At 40.0% G+C, this 17,283-nt stretch overlaps 1 protein-coding gene across 1 annotated transcript; it reads left to right on the top strand.

Moving 5' to 3' along the window:
- The first annotated feature begins 668 nt into the window (after positions 1-668).
- LOC127569360 (synapse-associated protein 1-like) lies at positions 669-16,859 on the top strand. Its single transcript, XM_052013925.1, has 9 exons — positions 669-881; positions 7,699-7,817; positions 8,725-8,791; positions 10,554-10,627; positions 11,627-11,766; positions 13,019-13,167; positions 14,521-14,579; positions 14,717-14,858; positions 16,268-16,859. Exons 1-9 carry the CDS (start codon positions 674-676, stop codon positions 16,390-16,392), a joined length of 1,083 nt encoding a protein of 360 aa, XP_051869885.1. The 5' UTR covers positions 669-673; the 3' UTR covers positions 16,393-16,859.
- The last annotated feature ends 424 nt before the right edge of the window (positions 16,860-17,283 follow it).

Raw genomic sequence — 17,283 nt, 5'->3', positions numbered from 1 at the left:
GCAGTTCTTTGTTTCTCTTACTTATCTCCCCCTGTGATTTCTTATTATGCCTCATCAATGAAAGGCAAAAACACTTGAAATGCAACAAATATTGGCTCCTCAAAGAAAAATAGTTTTTGATCAGGGGAATTCCACAGAATTGATAACAGCCTTCTAATATTGTGATCAAGCTACACATACTCCTTTATCAGAGCTCCTTCATCCATCAAACCAAACTGTCTGGGACTCTCGACACCTAATCCACCCACAGCCATGGGGGCAGTGATTCAGAGAGCAGCCCACCCACCCCCTCCACCCCCCTTACACACCACCCCTACCCTCTCTCACCCCCTCACCTCACCGCCTACCCCCCTCACCTCACCCCCAATCCCCTCAGCTCACCCCCCCCCAACCACCACCCAGAGCCATATTCCAAGGCGTTGGTAGCTACTTGGCTTGGGTACCACGTCATGTTGCGCACTAAATTGCTATTGACTTCGCAGAAGTATTAAGCTGTCAATTATCTTGTGCTATGGGTCTCCACCTTGCCTTGAAACTTGCTCCTCCACGGACATTGCCTCACTTTCTGAGACTTTCCAGCACCCCTGAGTTTTGTTTCAGATTTCCAGCAGCTGCGGGATTTTGCTTTGCCGGCGCTGTGACCGGTTCGGGTCGCCCGCTGCGGGGAGGGCGCATGCGCAGTGGGATCTCCCGATGCCTTCCGCTGAGCGCTGGCTGTTTCCGTCTTGCCCTGCGTCACCGGGCCGGGGCCATGTTTCGGACGGTTGGGAGCTGGTTCGGGCTGGAGGAGCTGCCGCCGGGCGGCCAGGGCGGTCCCGCCGAAGGAACGGCGGGCGGAGACGCGGCCCCGGATGCGACAAGTCAGGTCAAAGGGCTGGGCGGTGAGTCCGAGCGGCGGCTGTTGTGCGGGCGGCCCGGCGCACGGTCGGGCCCAGGCCGCGGGATCCCGGCGCTCCCGCACCACTGGCCGCTCCGGATCGGCTCTGGCTGTCGGCTCAGCCAGCGGTCCCTCCTCCCCTCCCCCCTCCCCCCCCTCCCCCCCCTCCCCCCTCCCCCCTCCCCCCTCCCTCCCTCCCCCCCTCCCCCCTCCCTCCCCCCCTCCCCCCCTCCCCCCCTCCCCCCTCCCCCCCTCCCCCCCCTCCCCCCCTCCCCCCTCCCCCCCTCCCCCCTCCTCCCCCCCTCCTCCCCTCCCCCCCTCCTCCCCCCCCTCCTCCCCCCCTCCTCCCCCCCTCCTCCCCCCCCCTCCTCCCCCCCTCCTCCCCCCCTCCTCCCCCCCTCTTCCCCCCTCCTCCCCCCCTCTTCCCCCCTCCTCCCCCCCTCTTCCCCCCCCTCCCCCCCTCTTCCCCCCCCCTCCCCCCCTCTCCCCTCCTCCCCTCCCCCCCTCCCCTCCCCTCCTCCCCTCCCCCCCTCCCCTCCCCTCCCCCCCCTCCCCTCCCCCCCTCCCCTCCCCTCCCCCCCTCCCCTCCCCCCCCTCCCCTCCCCTCCTCCCCTCCCCCCCCTCCCCTCCCCTCCTCCCCGCCCCCTCCCTGCACACAACTGGGGGAGTGGGAGTTTGAAACCCCAGCCCTGGCCCCCTGTCCTCCGGTAGTTTGGGGGGGGGGGCGGGTGTTGCTAAAGCACCCTCAGCCCCAGTTCTGCTCAGGTGGGGAGGGTGAACCCTCAGCCCTGCTGTTCAATGAGCAGAACAGGATGAACCCTGCAGCCCTGGCTCTCCTGGGGCGGTGGGAGGGGTGTGTTTGCATTCTCGGCCCACCTGTTTGGGTGGGGGTGCTCTTCCCCTTTACCTCGCTCTCTGCTACCTCCTCCCCTCTCTTCACTTGATGCTGGCTTTAAATCACGGACGTGTGTGTGCGTATGGAGGGGAAAATGCGAGTCAAGCAAAACAAATGTCGATACCCTGAGGTGTCTGATACCCAACAGATGAAAGGAGATTTTCCTTCATAAATACTTTGCGGCGTGGTTGGCAGCACCTTTTCTCTGGGGATTCAAGTATGCAATCGAGACTGACTCTCCGGTGCAGCACTGAGCTCATGTTATTTAAATGCTGGATGTGCTGTTTCTCTGATCAGACATTAAACTATGGTGGAATTTGCTACCTTCCTAATTTTGCTGACTTATTTCAAAATGTCTTGTTTTATTGAATCTACTTACTGTTTTGCAAATATGTTTGATCAGAATTTTAGGCAGCCGTGACTTATAAACACCAATTTCCAGCCGAATCTGTGGAGGGAAAAATGGTTAATATTTCAGGTCAATGATCTTTTATCAGAACTGAAAGAGCTCCATTAATATTTCTTAACTCTTCCTTGGTACACACTTTCAGTACTTTTCACTACTGAATTAAGAATTTTTCACTGGTATTTTAAACTTATTTCTGGTTAAAGTGTATTCTATTTGCCAAACACATCTGGACTTTTCGTACGAATCATCGAAGCATATAAGCAGAGGAATAGGCCTTTTCAGCCCACCTCATCCATGCCAAATACAATTCCTATCTACCCTAATCCCATTTGCCCACATTAGGCATGTATCACTAAACACCTTTCCTATCCAAGTACCTGTTCAAATATCTTTTAAATGTTGTAACTGTATCTGATTCCCCTATTTCCTCTGATAACTTGTTCCAGGTATTCACTGCTCTGTGTGTAAAAGAAAAAAGAAAAAACTTGCCCCTCAGACCTTTAAATTTCTCCCCTCTCACCTTAAAATTCCCCTCCGGTTCTAGATTCCTGCCCTCGGAAAAAGATTATATCTATTTTATCTGTGCCCCTCATAATCTCTATATAAAAAAAATTACCCTTCATCCTCCTACATTTCAGTGAGTATAAACCCTGACTTTCATTATAACTACAGTCCTCCATTCCAGGCAGCATCCTTTTCTTTTTCAATCTTTTTATTAGTTTTCAAATTAATACAGATTAATATATCAATGTTTATACATGTAATACAAAGAGATCAGGAGAACAATCATGACATGGATAATCATAAAGAACAAGAGTATAAAAAAAATCTGTAGATCCAATGATCTGTTAGTGAATGAATATAATATAAAAGAAAAAGATTTATTATAAATATAAAAAAAAACCAAAACAATAAGAATTATAAACAATATATCAAACCAAACTAAGCTAAAGAAAAAACAATTTGGAAAAAAAACAGAAAAAAAACTGGACTAAAATTTCTCGATAGAAACAAAGCAATATTATGTCATCAACTTTGTTCCTCTAAATTGAAAGGTTATTATAAGGGGATTTATATCATGTGAAAATATTGAATAAATGGACTCCAAACCTCCTCAAATATAAGCGAAGGATCAACAGTACCACTCCTAATTTTTTCCAAGTTTAAACATGATATGGTTTGAGAGTAGTAGGGGGTATTGGATCCTTCCATTTAAGCAAAATGGATCGTTTGGCCATTAATGTAACAAAGGCAACCATACAGTTAGCAGAGGCAGATAAATGGCCAGATTCTTCCTTGGTAAACCAAAAATTGCAGTGATAGGATTCCAGGCAACATCCTGGTGACTCTCTTCTCCACTTGCTCTATTGCTACCACATCCTTTCCTGTAGTGAAACAGACAATGTTTTGTACAACTGGAATGTGACATCCCTATTCAATGCCTCACCTGTGAATCAAGCATACCAAATGCTGTTCTCACCACTCTATCCACCTGTGCTGCCACTTTCAGGAAGCTGTGGACTTGCACCCCAAAGTCTTTGTGCTTCAATACTCCTAAGGTCCCTGCCATTTACTCTATACATCCTACCAGTGTTTCACCTCTCAAAGTGTATTACCTCACACTCATCTGGATTAAATTCCATCTGCTCTGGTCAACTTTCCAGCTGATTTATGTCCTCCTGTATCCTTGGATAGCCTTCATCGCTATCTATTACTCCACCAATTTTTGTGTCATCTGCAAACCTACTAATCAGTCATCCCTTACATTCTCATCCAAGTTGTACAACAAAGGTACCAGCATTGATCCCTTCTGTACACTTGTTGCTGATTTCCAATCAGAAAAAAAACCCACCAGCCACAAATGTCTGCCCCCTATCACGCAGCCAATTTTGGATACAGTTTGCCAACACACTTTGAATTAAACTGACCTGTACATTAACTTTCTGGACCAGTCTACCATGTGGGACCTTAATACCAAAAGCCTTACTGAAGTCTATGTAAACCATATATATTGGTTCCTCAGGAGGCTAAAGAAATCTGGTTTGTCCCCTTTGACTCTCACCAACTTTTACAGATGCACCACAGAAAGCATCGTATCTGGATGTATCACGGCTTGGTATGGCAACTGCTCTGCCCAGGACCGCAAGAAACTGCAGAGAGTTGTGGACACAGCCCAGCATGTCACGGACACCAGCCTCCCCTCCTTGGACTTTGTCTTTACCTCTCGTTGTCTTGGTGAAGCAGCCAGCATAGTCAAAGACCCCACCCACCTGGGACATTCTCTCTTCTCTCCTCTTCCATCGGGTAGACGATACAAGTGCCTAAGGGCACGTACCACCAGACTTAAGGACAGCTTCTACCCCACTGTGATAAGACTATTGAATGGTTCCTTTATACGATGAGATGGACTATGACCTCATGACCTACCTTGTTGTGACCTTGCACCTTATTGCACTGCACTTTCTCTGTAACTGTGACACTTTACTCTGTACTGTTATTGTTTTTACCTGTACTACATCAATGCACTCTGTACTAACTCAATGTAACTGCACTGTGTAATGAATTGACCTGTACGATTGGTTTGTAAGACAAGCTTTTCACTGTACCTTGGTACAAGTGACAATAATAAACCAATACCAATATATTGCTCTGCCTTCATCAATTTTTTTTTAATTAACTCCTCAAAGTGAGACATGATCTGCCCTGCACAAAACCATATTGATACCTAATCAGTCCCTGCCATTCCAAGTGAACGTAAATCCCGTCCCTCAGAATCTTCGCTAACAACTTCCCCATTTCCCTATTGCTGATGTAAGACTCACCAGTCTGTAGTTTCCTACTGCCCTTTTTGAACGAAGGGACAACATTAGCTATCCTCCAGTTTTCTGGTGCCTCACCTGTGGCTAAAGAAGATGCAAAAGTGTCTGTCAGAGCCCTAACAATCTCCTTCCTTCCTTCCTTGTGTGTACTGGAATAGATCCTGTCTGGCCCTGGGGATTTATCCACCCTATTGTGCTCCAATAGTTCCAGTCGTTCTTCCTTCCTGATATAGGCATGTTGCAGAATATCAGCGATATCCTTCCTTAATTCTCCAGCCTCTGTGACCTTCTCCCTGGTGAATACCAATGAGAAATATTAATTTAGGATCTCATTTGTATCCCCTAGCTCCATGCATAGGTTACCCCTCCCCCCCCCCATTGATTCTGCCCATATAAGGCTGGACAAATGCATTTTGGTTAATTACTGCACCATCAGTTTGCTCCTCAGTCATCAACAAGTAGGTGGATTGTTGTCGTTGACAATACTGTCAAGTGACATTTGCTCACCAGTACATTACATAATCAGCACTCTATAGTTTTACAACACTTGGTAAAACTTATATCTAGTTGTTCAGATCAGTGTCTGGAGAGTATTGTAGACTTAAAAAGTTGATTATCAGCCAGTTTCATAGAATGTAACATAAAGAAGTTAAACTAGCTGTCCAAGGAGAAGCTAGGTTTCTGCATGATTACTGTTTGTTCACTTACAAAACGTTACATAGTCCATGTTGGCTGAATCTGAATTTAGGAAAGAATACTTTCTTCCGAAACATTTTGGATTTCAAAGTATTTAAATATCATATAGAAACTTAAGCATTATATTAATGTTTATATTTGTTTTTTGTATATTACTTTCACAAAATAAACTCTGGTTTGAACATAAACACTATGGTCTGTCACTCAGTTGGGAGATGGGAATACGTCAACACTGCAGCCATATGATGAAGGAATATGTAGGGCTGAGGCTATCCATTCCCTATTTGCTGTGTTCACAAGCTTGAGTGAAGTTTAAATTCGGGAGAGGCGCACACTTTACTGAAGCTCCCCTTTTGCTTGGTAGACTCTGGTAGAGAATATTGTGAGCAAGCCTCAATTTAAGTCAAAATCGAGTTTATTGTCATATGCAAAAGTATTATTTTTACAATCAGTTGAGAATATAATCATGTTTCATTGGATGCTTGTCCTGTCAGTGGATTTAGAGGATATTGTAGAGACAGTGCTTTGCATCAGGGTGCTCTCTCAGGCTAACATTCCCAGCACTGAGACCCTAATTACACTCAGTGGGCTCCACTCTGCAGGCCATGTTGTTCAGATGCCCAGTACTTTATTCCTGAAACAGACGCTGCAAGCTCTGTCAATGCGAGAGGTAATCAGGTGAATGGGCAAATGGTTCAAGGATGTTCTCAAAACATCCATGAAAATTTGTATCATCCCCACAATTTCCTGGGCGTTGTTGGCCCAATCTTGTTCAAAATGGGGGAGCATTTTGTTTTGGATAGATTACCTCAGTCCTATGTCAGGAGCACCAAAGGCCCAACGTAAACACCAGAAGACATGCACCACATCCCAGATTAATCACCCACCTAACTCATCAGGCAGCTGCCTCCACCTTTGGCAATCTGCAGGTCACACATTGGCCTCATCAACCACCTCAAAGTCCACAGGACTGAAGTGGAAGCAAGTCTTCCTTAATTATGTGAGACTGCCTAGGAACAGAAGGAAGAAGAATCGCATTTCACAATATGTTGCATTGCTGAAAAAGATAACTGAATGATCCCACTAGGTAACGTGGTTATAAATGCCTATCTAGTTTGGTATTCCAAAGCCTCGATTGTTGAACTTCATAAACCAGCTTACAAATCCATTCATGGTCTGTTCAGTCCTGTTTTCTTCTTATTCAGAAACACTGTCTTTAAGGCAGGAAAAGGAATTAGAACAATGATAGTTGTAAAGTTTGACAATGTCATCATTTTATCAAAGACTGCCCATTTAAGTAAATGTTAATATGGGAATCTGCTTGTTATATATGTGCTTCAAAGCAGATAGTAGATCTTGAATTAAAATAACAATGCTGTGCAGATGATCAAAATTTCTGAATTATAAATGGACTTTATAAAAGAAAAAGAGGAAAATGATGGATGTGGTACTGGAGTAGACTGTTCAAAAGTCTCATGCATACTTAGGAGGACCAATCATTCAGTCGAGGATCAAATAAAATGGATATGTTCCCTTGAGGCTATGACTCTCGAGCATTAACTTGTCATTTTAGAAACGTGATCCGGGCATACAAGGGAACAGAAAAGTCATGCATGGTAAAGTGGAAGGTAACGGAAAAAGCACATTTTCTGTCAGCACAATGGTTAAAGCTGGCAGATACACTGAGAGTCACATGGGGAGATACAAAAACATTCAAGGTAAGAGCTGGCTGTTGTAGTTAAGGTGGTCTATATGGTGTCTCCCAGCTTGATCACTTTCCATTTGTTTAATTCAATTTGTGAGATAAAAAACTACAGGAAATCTAACTTTTCTTTACAGATTATTAATAGATATTTACCCTTAGAGTTGTATTTCTGTCGATAAAAATCTGTGGAAAAGACAGATGCCCTTATTGAGCCCTTCAGTGGCTTGATATTTATGTTTGATTATAGACCTGGAAAGTTTAATTGCAATATCTGATCTTTTCTTTTATCCTACTCAGATTATTTGTTCAGTTTTGCCACTGCTGCTACAAAAAAGATATCTGAATCAGTGGTTGAGACTGCACAAACTATAAAGAAATCTGTGGAAGAAGGAAATATTGATGGTGTGATTGACAAGGTTTGTACCCTTCCATAGAAAGACATTTGTGCATTTCCACAATGAGCAAATAGGTGTTAAAAACTATCTTGATTATTACAGCCAACATCACAGGTTGAAGACTTTTTTTTGTTTTTATTCATTTGGAAGAAGTGGTTATTGCTGACACAGCCAGTATACATTTGCCATCCCTAATTGTTCATGAAAAAAGTGGTGGAAAGTCACTGCCATGAATCCCTGCAGTCCATCTGACAAGGTACTTGCAGGTCTTATTGGGTAGGAAGTTCATGGATTTAGAGACAATGATGTGAAAGGAATGGAGATATAGAATTGGATGAGGTGGGCTGAGTGGGTTTTATTTAAATAAAAGTTTTTATAATCTTTAAACTTCAATTTTAAAACCACCCATTTTGTGCATAATTTTCAAAGCAACACTAAAGATTGCAGAAATTGAATTTATTCATTTCTTTACATGGATTACATTGAAAATAGCAGAAACTTTTTTTCATTTAAATAAAAACTAGATATAATTTCCTATTTAACATATAGTTATTGTAAAAGAACACTAACTTACACAAAGATAAATTCATGGCTGTTTCTGAACTTGGATTCACATTATGGATATGACATGAATTTCATTCTTGTTTACTGATGCAAATCTCATTTGTAACTTTGCAAACAGTTGCTGATACCTAATATGCATCAAAAACTTTTTATTTAAATTGTGACAACAATACAAGACCATTTTATGCATTGTTTAAAAAAATTAATTATTTTAGTTTGCCAATAGTCACTTATGAAGCAAATCACTGATGCATGAATTCCCTGGGTGTCTGGAATTGAATTTTATTCAGCTGATACCGAGTGTGCTATGTTCAAATGTTTACCCTTAAGTGTGGCTGTAAGCAATTTTTTTTTCACATTTTAGACTATCATTGGGGATTTCCAAAAGGAACAAGACAAGTTTGTGCAAGAAAAGCTTGTAAAGAAAACAGGTACTTACCTCTTTTTTCATGTTATGCAATTTTTAATGTGTTAATATCTTAAAATATTAAATATTTAATTCCTGGTGGTCTTTTCTAATTCTGCATGCCCCTTTTGTGCCTGTTGCTTCTTTGTTATGTTATCTTGACATACAGGTTTATTGTACTGTGAAAAATCAGTAGTATGCACTAAACTAGCTTAGATTTTCCATTATCCACTGCTTTTCTTTGGCCATGTGATAGTCTTATCATCTATGTTCCTCATGTAATATGGTTTTAAAGAATTCGTTATATTTTCTATTAGCTAAAAAAGGACAGGGATTCCAATAAGATCCAATAAAGAGGGGTAAAAACAAAGAATATAAAATATTAGTATTTTGACTAAAATTGAAATTAAAATAGGAAATTTTTACCGGCAGACCACCATGATCTCATTTACAGGAAACTGGGGAATATGAAACACTGAAAGGGTTCAACATGATTTCAAGTGACTGAAGAAACAACATTTTTTTTGTTCCATGGTGTTCTAATATTTTTCATGTCCTTTGGCAACTAAATTCTGGAAATGCCCATTATTTTGTGAAAAATCTCAATGTTTTTAATATATTTACATGTGTTAAATGTTTATTCCTGACTGCAAAATGAAAGTATAAGCAAGTATCCAGATTGATGAGATGTGGTTAGGAGAATTAGCCCTAGGCTTTTGTGGTGGTTGGCTTGCAAACTCAGAAAACCTAGAACAATTTTGAAGTTGTGGTATAAATATATAAAAAACTACTTATACAGCACGGTAACAGACCCTTCCGGCCCATCGAGTCCGCGCCACCCATTTAAACGCATGTTAACCTACCTGTATGTCCTCGGAATGTGGGAGGAAACTCAGACACAGGAAGCGTGTACTGTTACGAACCAGCAACAAAAGAAACACACTGAGTCATGATTCAGTGTTTAAAAACTACTTTATTAATAGCTACTTATGATAATAAGAAAAATAAAAGTAAAAATGTTAGAATGTTAGAAGTAAAAATGTTAAACTTTAAACATTAGCTCCAAAACTAAACTCATAGTGTGTGTGTGGCAAATTCCCAAACTCCAAGTCCAGGAATGGTTCTTAAAGTTCCAGTCAGCAAGCCATAAGGTGAAACATGAGCAAAGGCTTCTTCAACAACCACCGTTGTCTGAAGATAAGACGTAGATGTAGAGAGAAAATGGAGAGTAATTACGAAATCCAAATGTTCCACAATGGAACCCAAACGACACCTCAGTGTTTACTCGGTAGTGACTTCCTCACCCCGAAAAGCATCCGAGCGATGGCCGTCCACACAAATACCTGTTTCCCTTGACAGGTTAACGACAAAGTGGACTCCACCGGATTACTTCAAATATTCCATATGTGGATCGTAGTGACAGACGCAGTTATTGTTTCTCATCCATTGATAGAGAAACTAGCAGGCTGGTGTCTCTCTCTCTCTTCTCCCTCTCTCTCCTCTAACTGACTCCAACTGACTTCTTCAACAACGTCCTTTATCTTCTGTTGACGTAAGCATGCCACACACACACTATGCCCTATCTTAAAGGGACATTCACCAATAGTAACCTAGTCCCTAACAGTACAAATTCCTTACAGACAGCGACGGGAATTGAACCCCAATCACTGCGCTGTAATAGAGTCACAGCACTACTAATTCCATACAAACTTTACATTAGTAGTTTAAGAATAAAATTTTTAATAAGATAAAATGCCATTGTAAACAGTACTTTGTAATTTTTACAGATGCTGCAGTACCTCCTTGGGTTGGATACAGTGAAGAAGAAACTATTCAACAGCAAATCTTAGCATTGTCAGCAGTATGTCTGATTTTCTCTAATATTTTTAGATGGATTTGTGTGAGATAATGTTAAAATGTCTAAGACCGAAGACTTTAATGAACAGTAAAACTCTGTTAATCTGGCACACTTGGGACTTTGCAAACAGTGAGATCGTGGATTATCGGAGTTTTACTGTACCCTGAAAAATTAAACTGAGGTTAAAAAATAGCTTCAGTTTGTGTAGGGAATACATTGTATGTCCTAGAGCTGGACAATTAAGTAAAGGACCCAACTTTTGATTTTGTCCCTCTCAATATAACTTGAAATTTGTACTTGGCCCATATTTTCCCACATTGAGATGTTGCTGACATCTCATTATCCTGTGCAGATTTTTGTCACTAGTAACTTTGTACAACTTCTGTGCTTTTTTTTCTATTAGTATATGTACATGATGCAAGAGTGGAAGTGACATTAAAGTCACTGGATCCACACGATAGCTTAAGCTATGGTTCAGTGATAACACTTTAACTTCTGAACAGATGATGATCAGTAGTATGAAATCTGATGCCTGACTTTTATTTTTGTTCTTCTGGGTCTTCCTGATACATAGCCACGTAAAATAATTCCTAGTACTTTAATTTTTCTAGTACAAGATTCAGAAACAGCTTCTTCCCCTCTGCCATCAGATTTCTGAACGGTTCATGAACCCATGAAGACTACCTCGTTATTTTTCTTTGCACTATTTATTTTTGTATCTTATGTAATTTTATGTCTTTGCACTGTACTACTGCCGCAAAATAACAATAATAAATCTGATTCTGATTTAGCTTTTACTCCCAGTAGACTATCTATGCCAACCCACCCTCAGTTATGTATACTCTCAAAGCACACAAGTTTTTTTTAAATACAGCAAGTTGGATTTTATTCAGTGATTCATTGTAGTAATTTATAGCCATGTTCTGGAATAATCTTAATGCATGCTCTGTGGTAGTTTTTTAAAATATAGTATTTCAAAGGCTAAACTGTTTGTGTTTCCAGGAGAGGAGAAATTTTCTGCGAGACCCTCCAGCAGGAGTCCAATTTAATTTTGACTTTGATCAGATGTATCCCGTTGCTGCTGTAATGCTTCAGGAAGATGAACTCCTTAACAGAATGCGATTTGATCTTGTTCCAAAGCTGTAAGTCCTACACTAACAAAACTGCCAGAACAGAGCAAAGGCCAACACAAAATTGTTGTATTCCTATTTTAATGATGCATGTAATAACATAACTAGTGGGTTGTCCCTTCTGCATGTAGTTTATATACAAAGATAGAATTCACATTTCCTATATTGCTGACTAATTTGGAAAGGCGAGTTGCAAATTTGCATCAGAGCACTTAACAAATTAAGCAGTTTGCAAATGAAGTGTCAATATCTGGAACAGGCATGGTTTCACCAGAGTGAACGTGGAGAGCAGAACAAGATTATTGTAGCAGGCAAGTGTCACAAAAGATAGAATTGATAGTCAGTAAAATTATAAGAGATATTTGGGCCAAGTCCCATTTCCTAGTGGTGAGTAAAGCAATGTATGAGAGCTGGGGACACGAGACTGCAGACACTGGAATCTGGAGCAAAAAATAAACTGCTGGAGGAACTCAGCAGGCCAACTGTGGAGGGAAAGGAATTGTCAGCGTTTTGGGTCAAGACCCATCCTGAAGTTGAGTCTCCACTTGAAACATTAACAATTCCTTTACTTCCGCAGATGCTGCTTGAGCCACTGAGCTCCTCCAGCAGTTTGCTTGTTTCAGGAAATGTAAATTCTAGCTTTGTATATAAACTACAAGCAGAAGGGACACCCCACGAGTTATGTTATCATATACGTCATTAAAAGAGGAATATAACAATTTTGTGTTGGCCTTTTACAAGAGTTATATCCCAACATAATTTTTTTAATGTGCCTTTTATCAAATTTTATTCTTTTTGGTTGCTGTTTTGCTGCTTTATAACTCCACAAAGCACAATCTAAATATTGTATCAAATTTTTTTTTCTAAATGTTACGATTCAATAATCAGACTTTGCTGAGAATATTCAGTGTATAATCCAAGACACGTTGCTTTCAACAGTGCAGAACCTTGAGAGATTTGTTTGAAAACTGCAAGGTCTCGTAAATCAAGTGAAATCTGGGTGACTTTCCAAGATGGTTAAAAAAAAGTAGTTTCTTTTATGGGAGGTTGAACAACTTTTTTCTCAACATAAGAAATATCTACTTATGCAAATTAGATTGTTACTGGGAAAAATAATTGATTCTGCTTAATTTTGACAGCTTTATCATGTGATAGAACATTCCTGTGGCTGTGTTGTCTACAAGATGTTCATTTTGAAGATTGTAATATATACTAAATCTGTTTAAAATAGTGTTTATTTTTTGGTGACTTGCTTCTATTCCAGTGTGAAGGAAGAAGTATTCTGGAGAAACTACTTTTACAGAGTGTCACTTATCAAACAATCAGCACAGCTTACTGCTCTAGCTGCTCAACAACAGACAGTTGACCAAGAGGAGAAAGAAGACAGCAAAGCAGATGATTCCCATTTGACAGGTAATGGATCATCTGTAGAATTTAGGCAAATTATATTCTTTATACAATAAGCCTTGCTATTAGAAAGCTTTTAATTTCTGCAGATATGATGCTGGAATCTAGACCAGTGCTGGAGGAACTCAGCAGGATAGGCAGCATCTATGGAGCGAAATGCACAGTCGACGTTTTGGGTCAAGACCCTTCAAATGGACTGAAAAATAGAGGGGAGAGGAGAGATAATCAGTCTACCTGAAATGTCAACTGTCCATTTCCTTCCATAGATGCTGCCTGGCCTGCTGAGTTCTTTTAGCACTTTGTGTGTCACTTGTAATTTCTGCATCATTTTGTATTTTCCAGTTATGTTTCCTCAACTTCATTTTGAACCGTGTCTTCAAAGATTTCCTAAATTCCAATACTCCTTATACATTTAGTTTGGGCATGATTGGAAGAATAAAACAAAACTGAATTTAGCTCCCAGTTAAAATAGGCTGCCAGATTTTCCTGTAATGGAATCTTTTAAGTGGACATTTACAAGGCCTACATTTAATCAGTTCTTAAATACTATTACATATTCTGCTAGGTTACTGTATTATTATATATTTATTAGATCATATCCATTTGACAAACTATCTTTCTCCCACTTCTCCTCTCCCCCCTCACAGTGGTTTCTGATTGTTGAAGTGGGGGTTGAATGGTCTACAGCTGGTTGCTAAGTGTACTATTTGTATTGACAATAGACATCCTTTGAAAAGAGAGACACAAAAGATTACAGATGATGGAATGTGGAACTAAAAACAGCTCCAGGTCCTTATGCTGGGTCTCTACCCAAAACCTCAACAGTCTGTCTCCTCTCCCACCCCCTCACAGATGCTGCTGGACCCACTGAGTTCTTCCAGCAGTCCCCCTGACATTACCACCTTTACTTGCTTAAAAGGGAAGATATTCTAATCAATTTATAAGTATCTAGTAATGTCTTTGATGTGGAGAAAGAAAAATATTTTACTGTCATTTGGAGTGAGTGTAGGGTAAACTAATATAGTTCCAAATGGCTCTATTTCAGGATTTGTAAAATATGTTAGAATCCAGTCAAGAATCTCAAATGATGTGAGCCGCGATTGCCAAAATATAATTTTGAATGACTTTGTAAGGTGGATTTGGCTTTGGTTTGCCAACTTTTAAAAGCGTGGCAAATTGGCAGAATTTTGATACTACTGTTTATTTTTAGGCTTAGCCCCATGTGCATTCTCATGCAAAATGCAATAGAGATGCATATTTTAACTTTTGCATTGGATTCTCAATATATCAGTAGACAATCATGTTGTTTATATTTGTTCTTAAGAAATGAATGATTTATAACATTGTTTTCTTTTTCAGAAACAATAAGATCAAAAACACCACCATTTCCTATCAAAACTCAAACAGAATCTCAAGAGGTAATTTATTTTGGTCTGCACAGCTTATTACTCCACTAAATACTTAAATTTTGCCCAATAATGTAAGCATTTGTTCTTATTTGCCTCTTCATAAGATAAAATTCCTCAACAATTTTACTTCTTGATCTTGCTTTCAGGAGGAAGAAGAAATTTCTACAAGTCCAGGTGCTACAGAATTTATTAGTGATACATATGATGGGTGCGATCTAAACCAAGAGGATCTGCGGAAAGAAATTGAGCAGTTTGTGTTGGATAAGAAGGATGGTGATTCAAAAGAAGGTGGGTTATACAAACTTAATAGCAATTCCTGCCTGACATTTCAATATTTTTCTTCAAAAAATGAAGATTTAATTGTGTTTTAGTCAATGTTGTATAAAAATGCAGCCACTACACATATATAGTGGCATGCAAAAGTTTGGGCACCCCTGGTCAAAATTTCTGTTACTGTGAATAGCTAAGCAAGTAAAAGATGACCTGATTTCCAAAAGGCATAAAGTTAAAGATGACATATTTCTTTAATATTTTAAGCAAGATTACTTTTTTATTTCCACCTTTTACAGTTTCAAAATAACAAAAAAGGAAAAGGGCCCGAAGCAAAGGTTTGGGCACCCTACATGGTCAGTACTTAGTAACACCCCCTTTGGCAAGTATCACAGCTTGTAAATGCTTTCTGTAGCCAGCTAAGATACTTTCAATTCTTGTTTGGGGGATTTTCACCCATTCTTCCTTGCAAAAGGTTTCTAGTTCTGTGAGATTCTTGGGCTGTGTTGCATGCACTGCTCTTGTGAGGTCTATCCACAGAATTTCGATGATTTTTAGGTCTGGGGACTGTGAGGGCCATGGAAAAACCTTCAGCTTGTGCCTCTTGAGGTAGTCCATTGTGGATTTTGAGGTGTGTTTAGGATCGTTATCCTGTTGTAGAAGCCATCCTCTTTTCATCTTCATCTTTTTTACAGACAGTGTGATGTTTGCTTCCAGAATTTGCTGGTATTTAATTGAATTAATTCTTCCCTCTACTAGTGAAATGTTGCCTGTGCCACTGGCTGCAACACAAGCCCAAAGCATGATCGATCCACCCCCGTGCTTAACAGTTGAAGAGGTGTTCTTTTCATGAAATTCTGCACCCTTTTTCCTCCAAACTTACCTTTGCTCATTGCGGCCAAAAAGTTCTACTTTAACTTCATCAGTCAACAGGAATTGTTTCCAAAATGCATCAGGCTTGTTTAGGTGTTCCTCTGCAAACTTCTGATGCTGAATTTTGTGGTGAGGATGCAGGGTGGGGGGGGGAGTCACTATTTAAAAATAAGGATTGCCCATTTAAGACAAATTAAGCTAATGTTTGTCTTAGGGTCACGAGTCTTTAAGCAGCAGAAGCAAAGCCTTTGAACATTTTTAAGGCAGAGGTGGATCAATTGCTGATGAGCAAAGAAGTGAAAGGTTCCCTGAGTGGATGGAATTGGGAGTCAAGATTACATTCAAGTCAGCCATGTGCGGAACAGGCTTTAGGGTCTTGTAGTCTGTTCCTGCTCTTAATTCTATTTCTATGGTAATATTTTTTCTTATGTTCATGGATTGCTTCTGCTAAAAGTTAATGTGAATGAGTATTGAAGCAACAAAAACATTGTTCCAGATTGTGCATTGTGTTATAAATGTATCCATTTTAACATGAGCAATTTTTTTCCCAATAGCATCTGCTGACTGGGAAGAGGAACTGCAGCAGGAACTTCAAGATTATGAGGTGGTGGCTGAGACAGAAAAAACAGATGAAAATTGGGATAAGGAGATTGAAGAGCTGTTAAAAGCTGATGGTTGAATTGGACAATGTTGCACTCCAGTAGTCTCACTGGCACAAAACCTGACAGGACTCGCATGATTCTTGAATTTTCTTAACACAAAGTCATCTGAAAAGATAACTTTTACACTAACTTGTGGGAATCGTTATGAATAAAATGGGACTTGTAGTATGATTCTTCCATAATCCAGAGTAATTTACCTTTTTATATTCTCAAGGCAGGTGAGAAAAGTTGAATTTCTAATTACAAGGATTTATGCATTCTGTGTTTATACCTACCATTAATACCACTTAATGCATTCCATGTAATAGTGATTTTTAGCTGAATACAAAATATCTGCCTGGTGCAAGTAAAATTATGATGTAGGCATAAGATTTCATTATGCCTCTCATTTCAGTCCTAAATAGATGATAGAAGTTCCTTAACAAGTTAGTTATGGATTTGATATAATTCAATTGTACTGAATTAAAAATGGTATTACATGGAAGAGGTGACTGGCCTTAAGTTTTTTTCTGGAACCATAGATCAGACTAGTTCAGAAATAATCAAAATTGACTGCTCTGCATATTGATTAATAATATGAAACAGACACTGTTTCATTTTTTTCTGGAATAAAATCTGATAAACAGCAATCTTTCCATAATCTTTGTAGTTATCCATAAATAGCAATCCCCTGATTTTTCAGGGGATTTTTTTGACAATTGGGTTTGAATACAAATTTTTAAAACTTCATAAAACATTGCAGAAAATTGCATAATTATATGTAATTTCATTTTGCCAAGAAATATTAGTCATCATACTTGCAAGGCTGGAAATGTAGATGTATTTATAATTTTGCTTTGGTATTTATATTTTTATGAAATAAGTCAGATCCTGTATTCATATTGATTCTGAAAGCTGTTAATGATTAA

This window comes from Pristis pectinata, chromosome 4 (assembly GCF_009764475.1).
Source record: "Pristis pectinata isolate sPriPec2 chromosome 4, sPriPec2.1.pri, whole genome shotgun sequence".
Lineage (NCBI taxonomy): Eukaryota > Metazoa > Chordata > Chondrichthyes > Rhinopristiformes > Pristidae > Pristis > Pristis pectinata.
Note: the sequence above shows the minus strand (reverse complement) of the source record. Positions and strands in the feature narration are given on the sequence as shown.

Excerpts from the sequence above, each read along its gene's own strand:
- LOC127569360 (XM_052013925.1), top strand. The coding sequence starts at position 674 with ATGCGCAGTGGGATCTCCCGATGCCTTCCGCTGAGCGCTGGCTGTTTC. Across the intron at positions 10,628-11,626 it reads AAATCTTAGCATTGTCAGCA|GAGAGGAGAAATTTTCTGCG; the intron begins GTATGTCTGATT and ends TTGTGTTTCCAG. Across the intron at positions 13,168-14,520 it reads AGATGATTCCCATTTGACAG|AAACAATAAGATCAAAAACA; the intron begins GTAATGGATCAT and ends TTTCTTTTTCAG.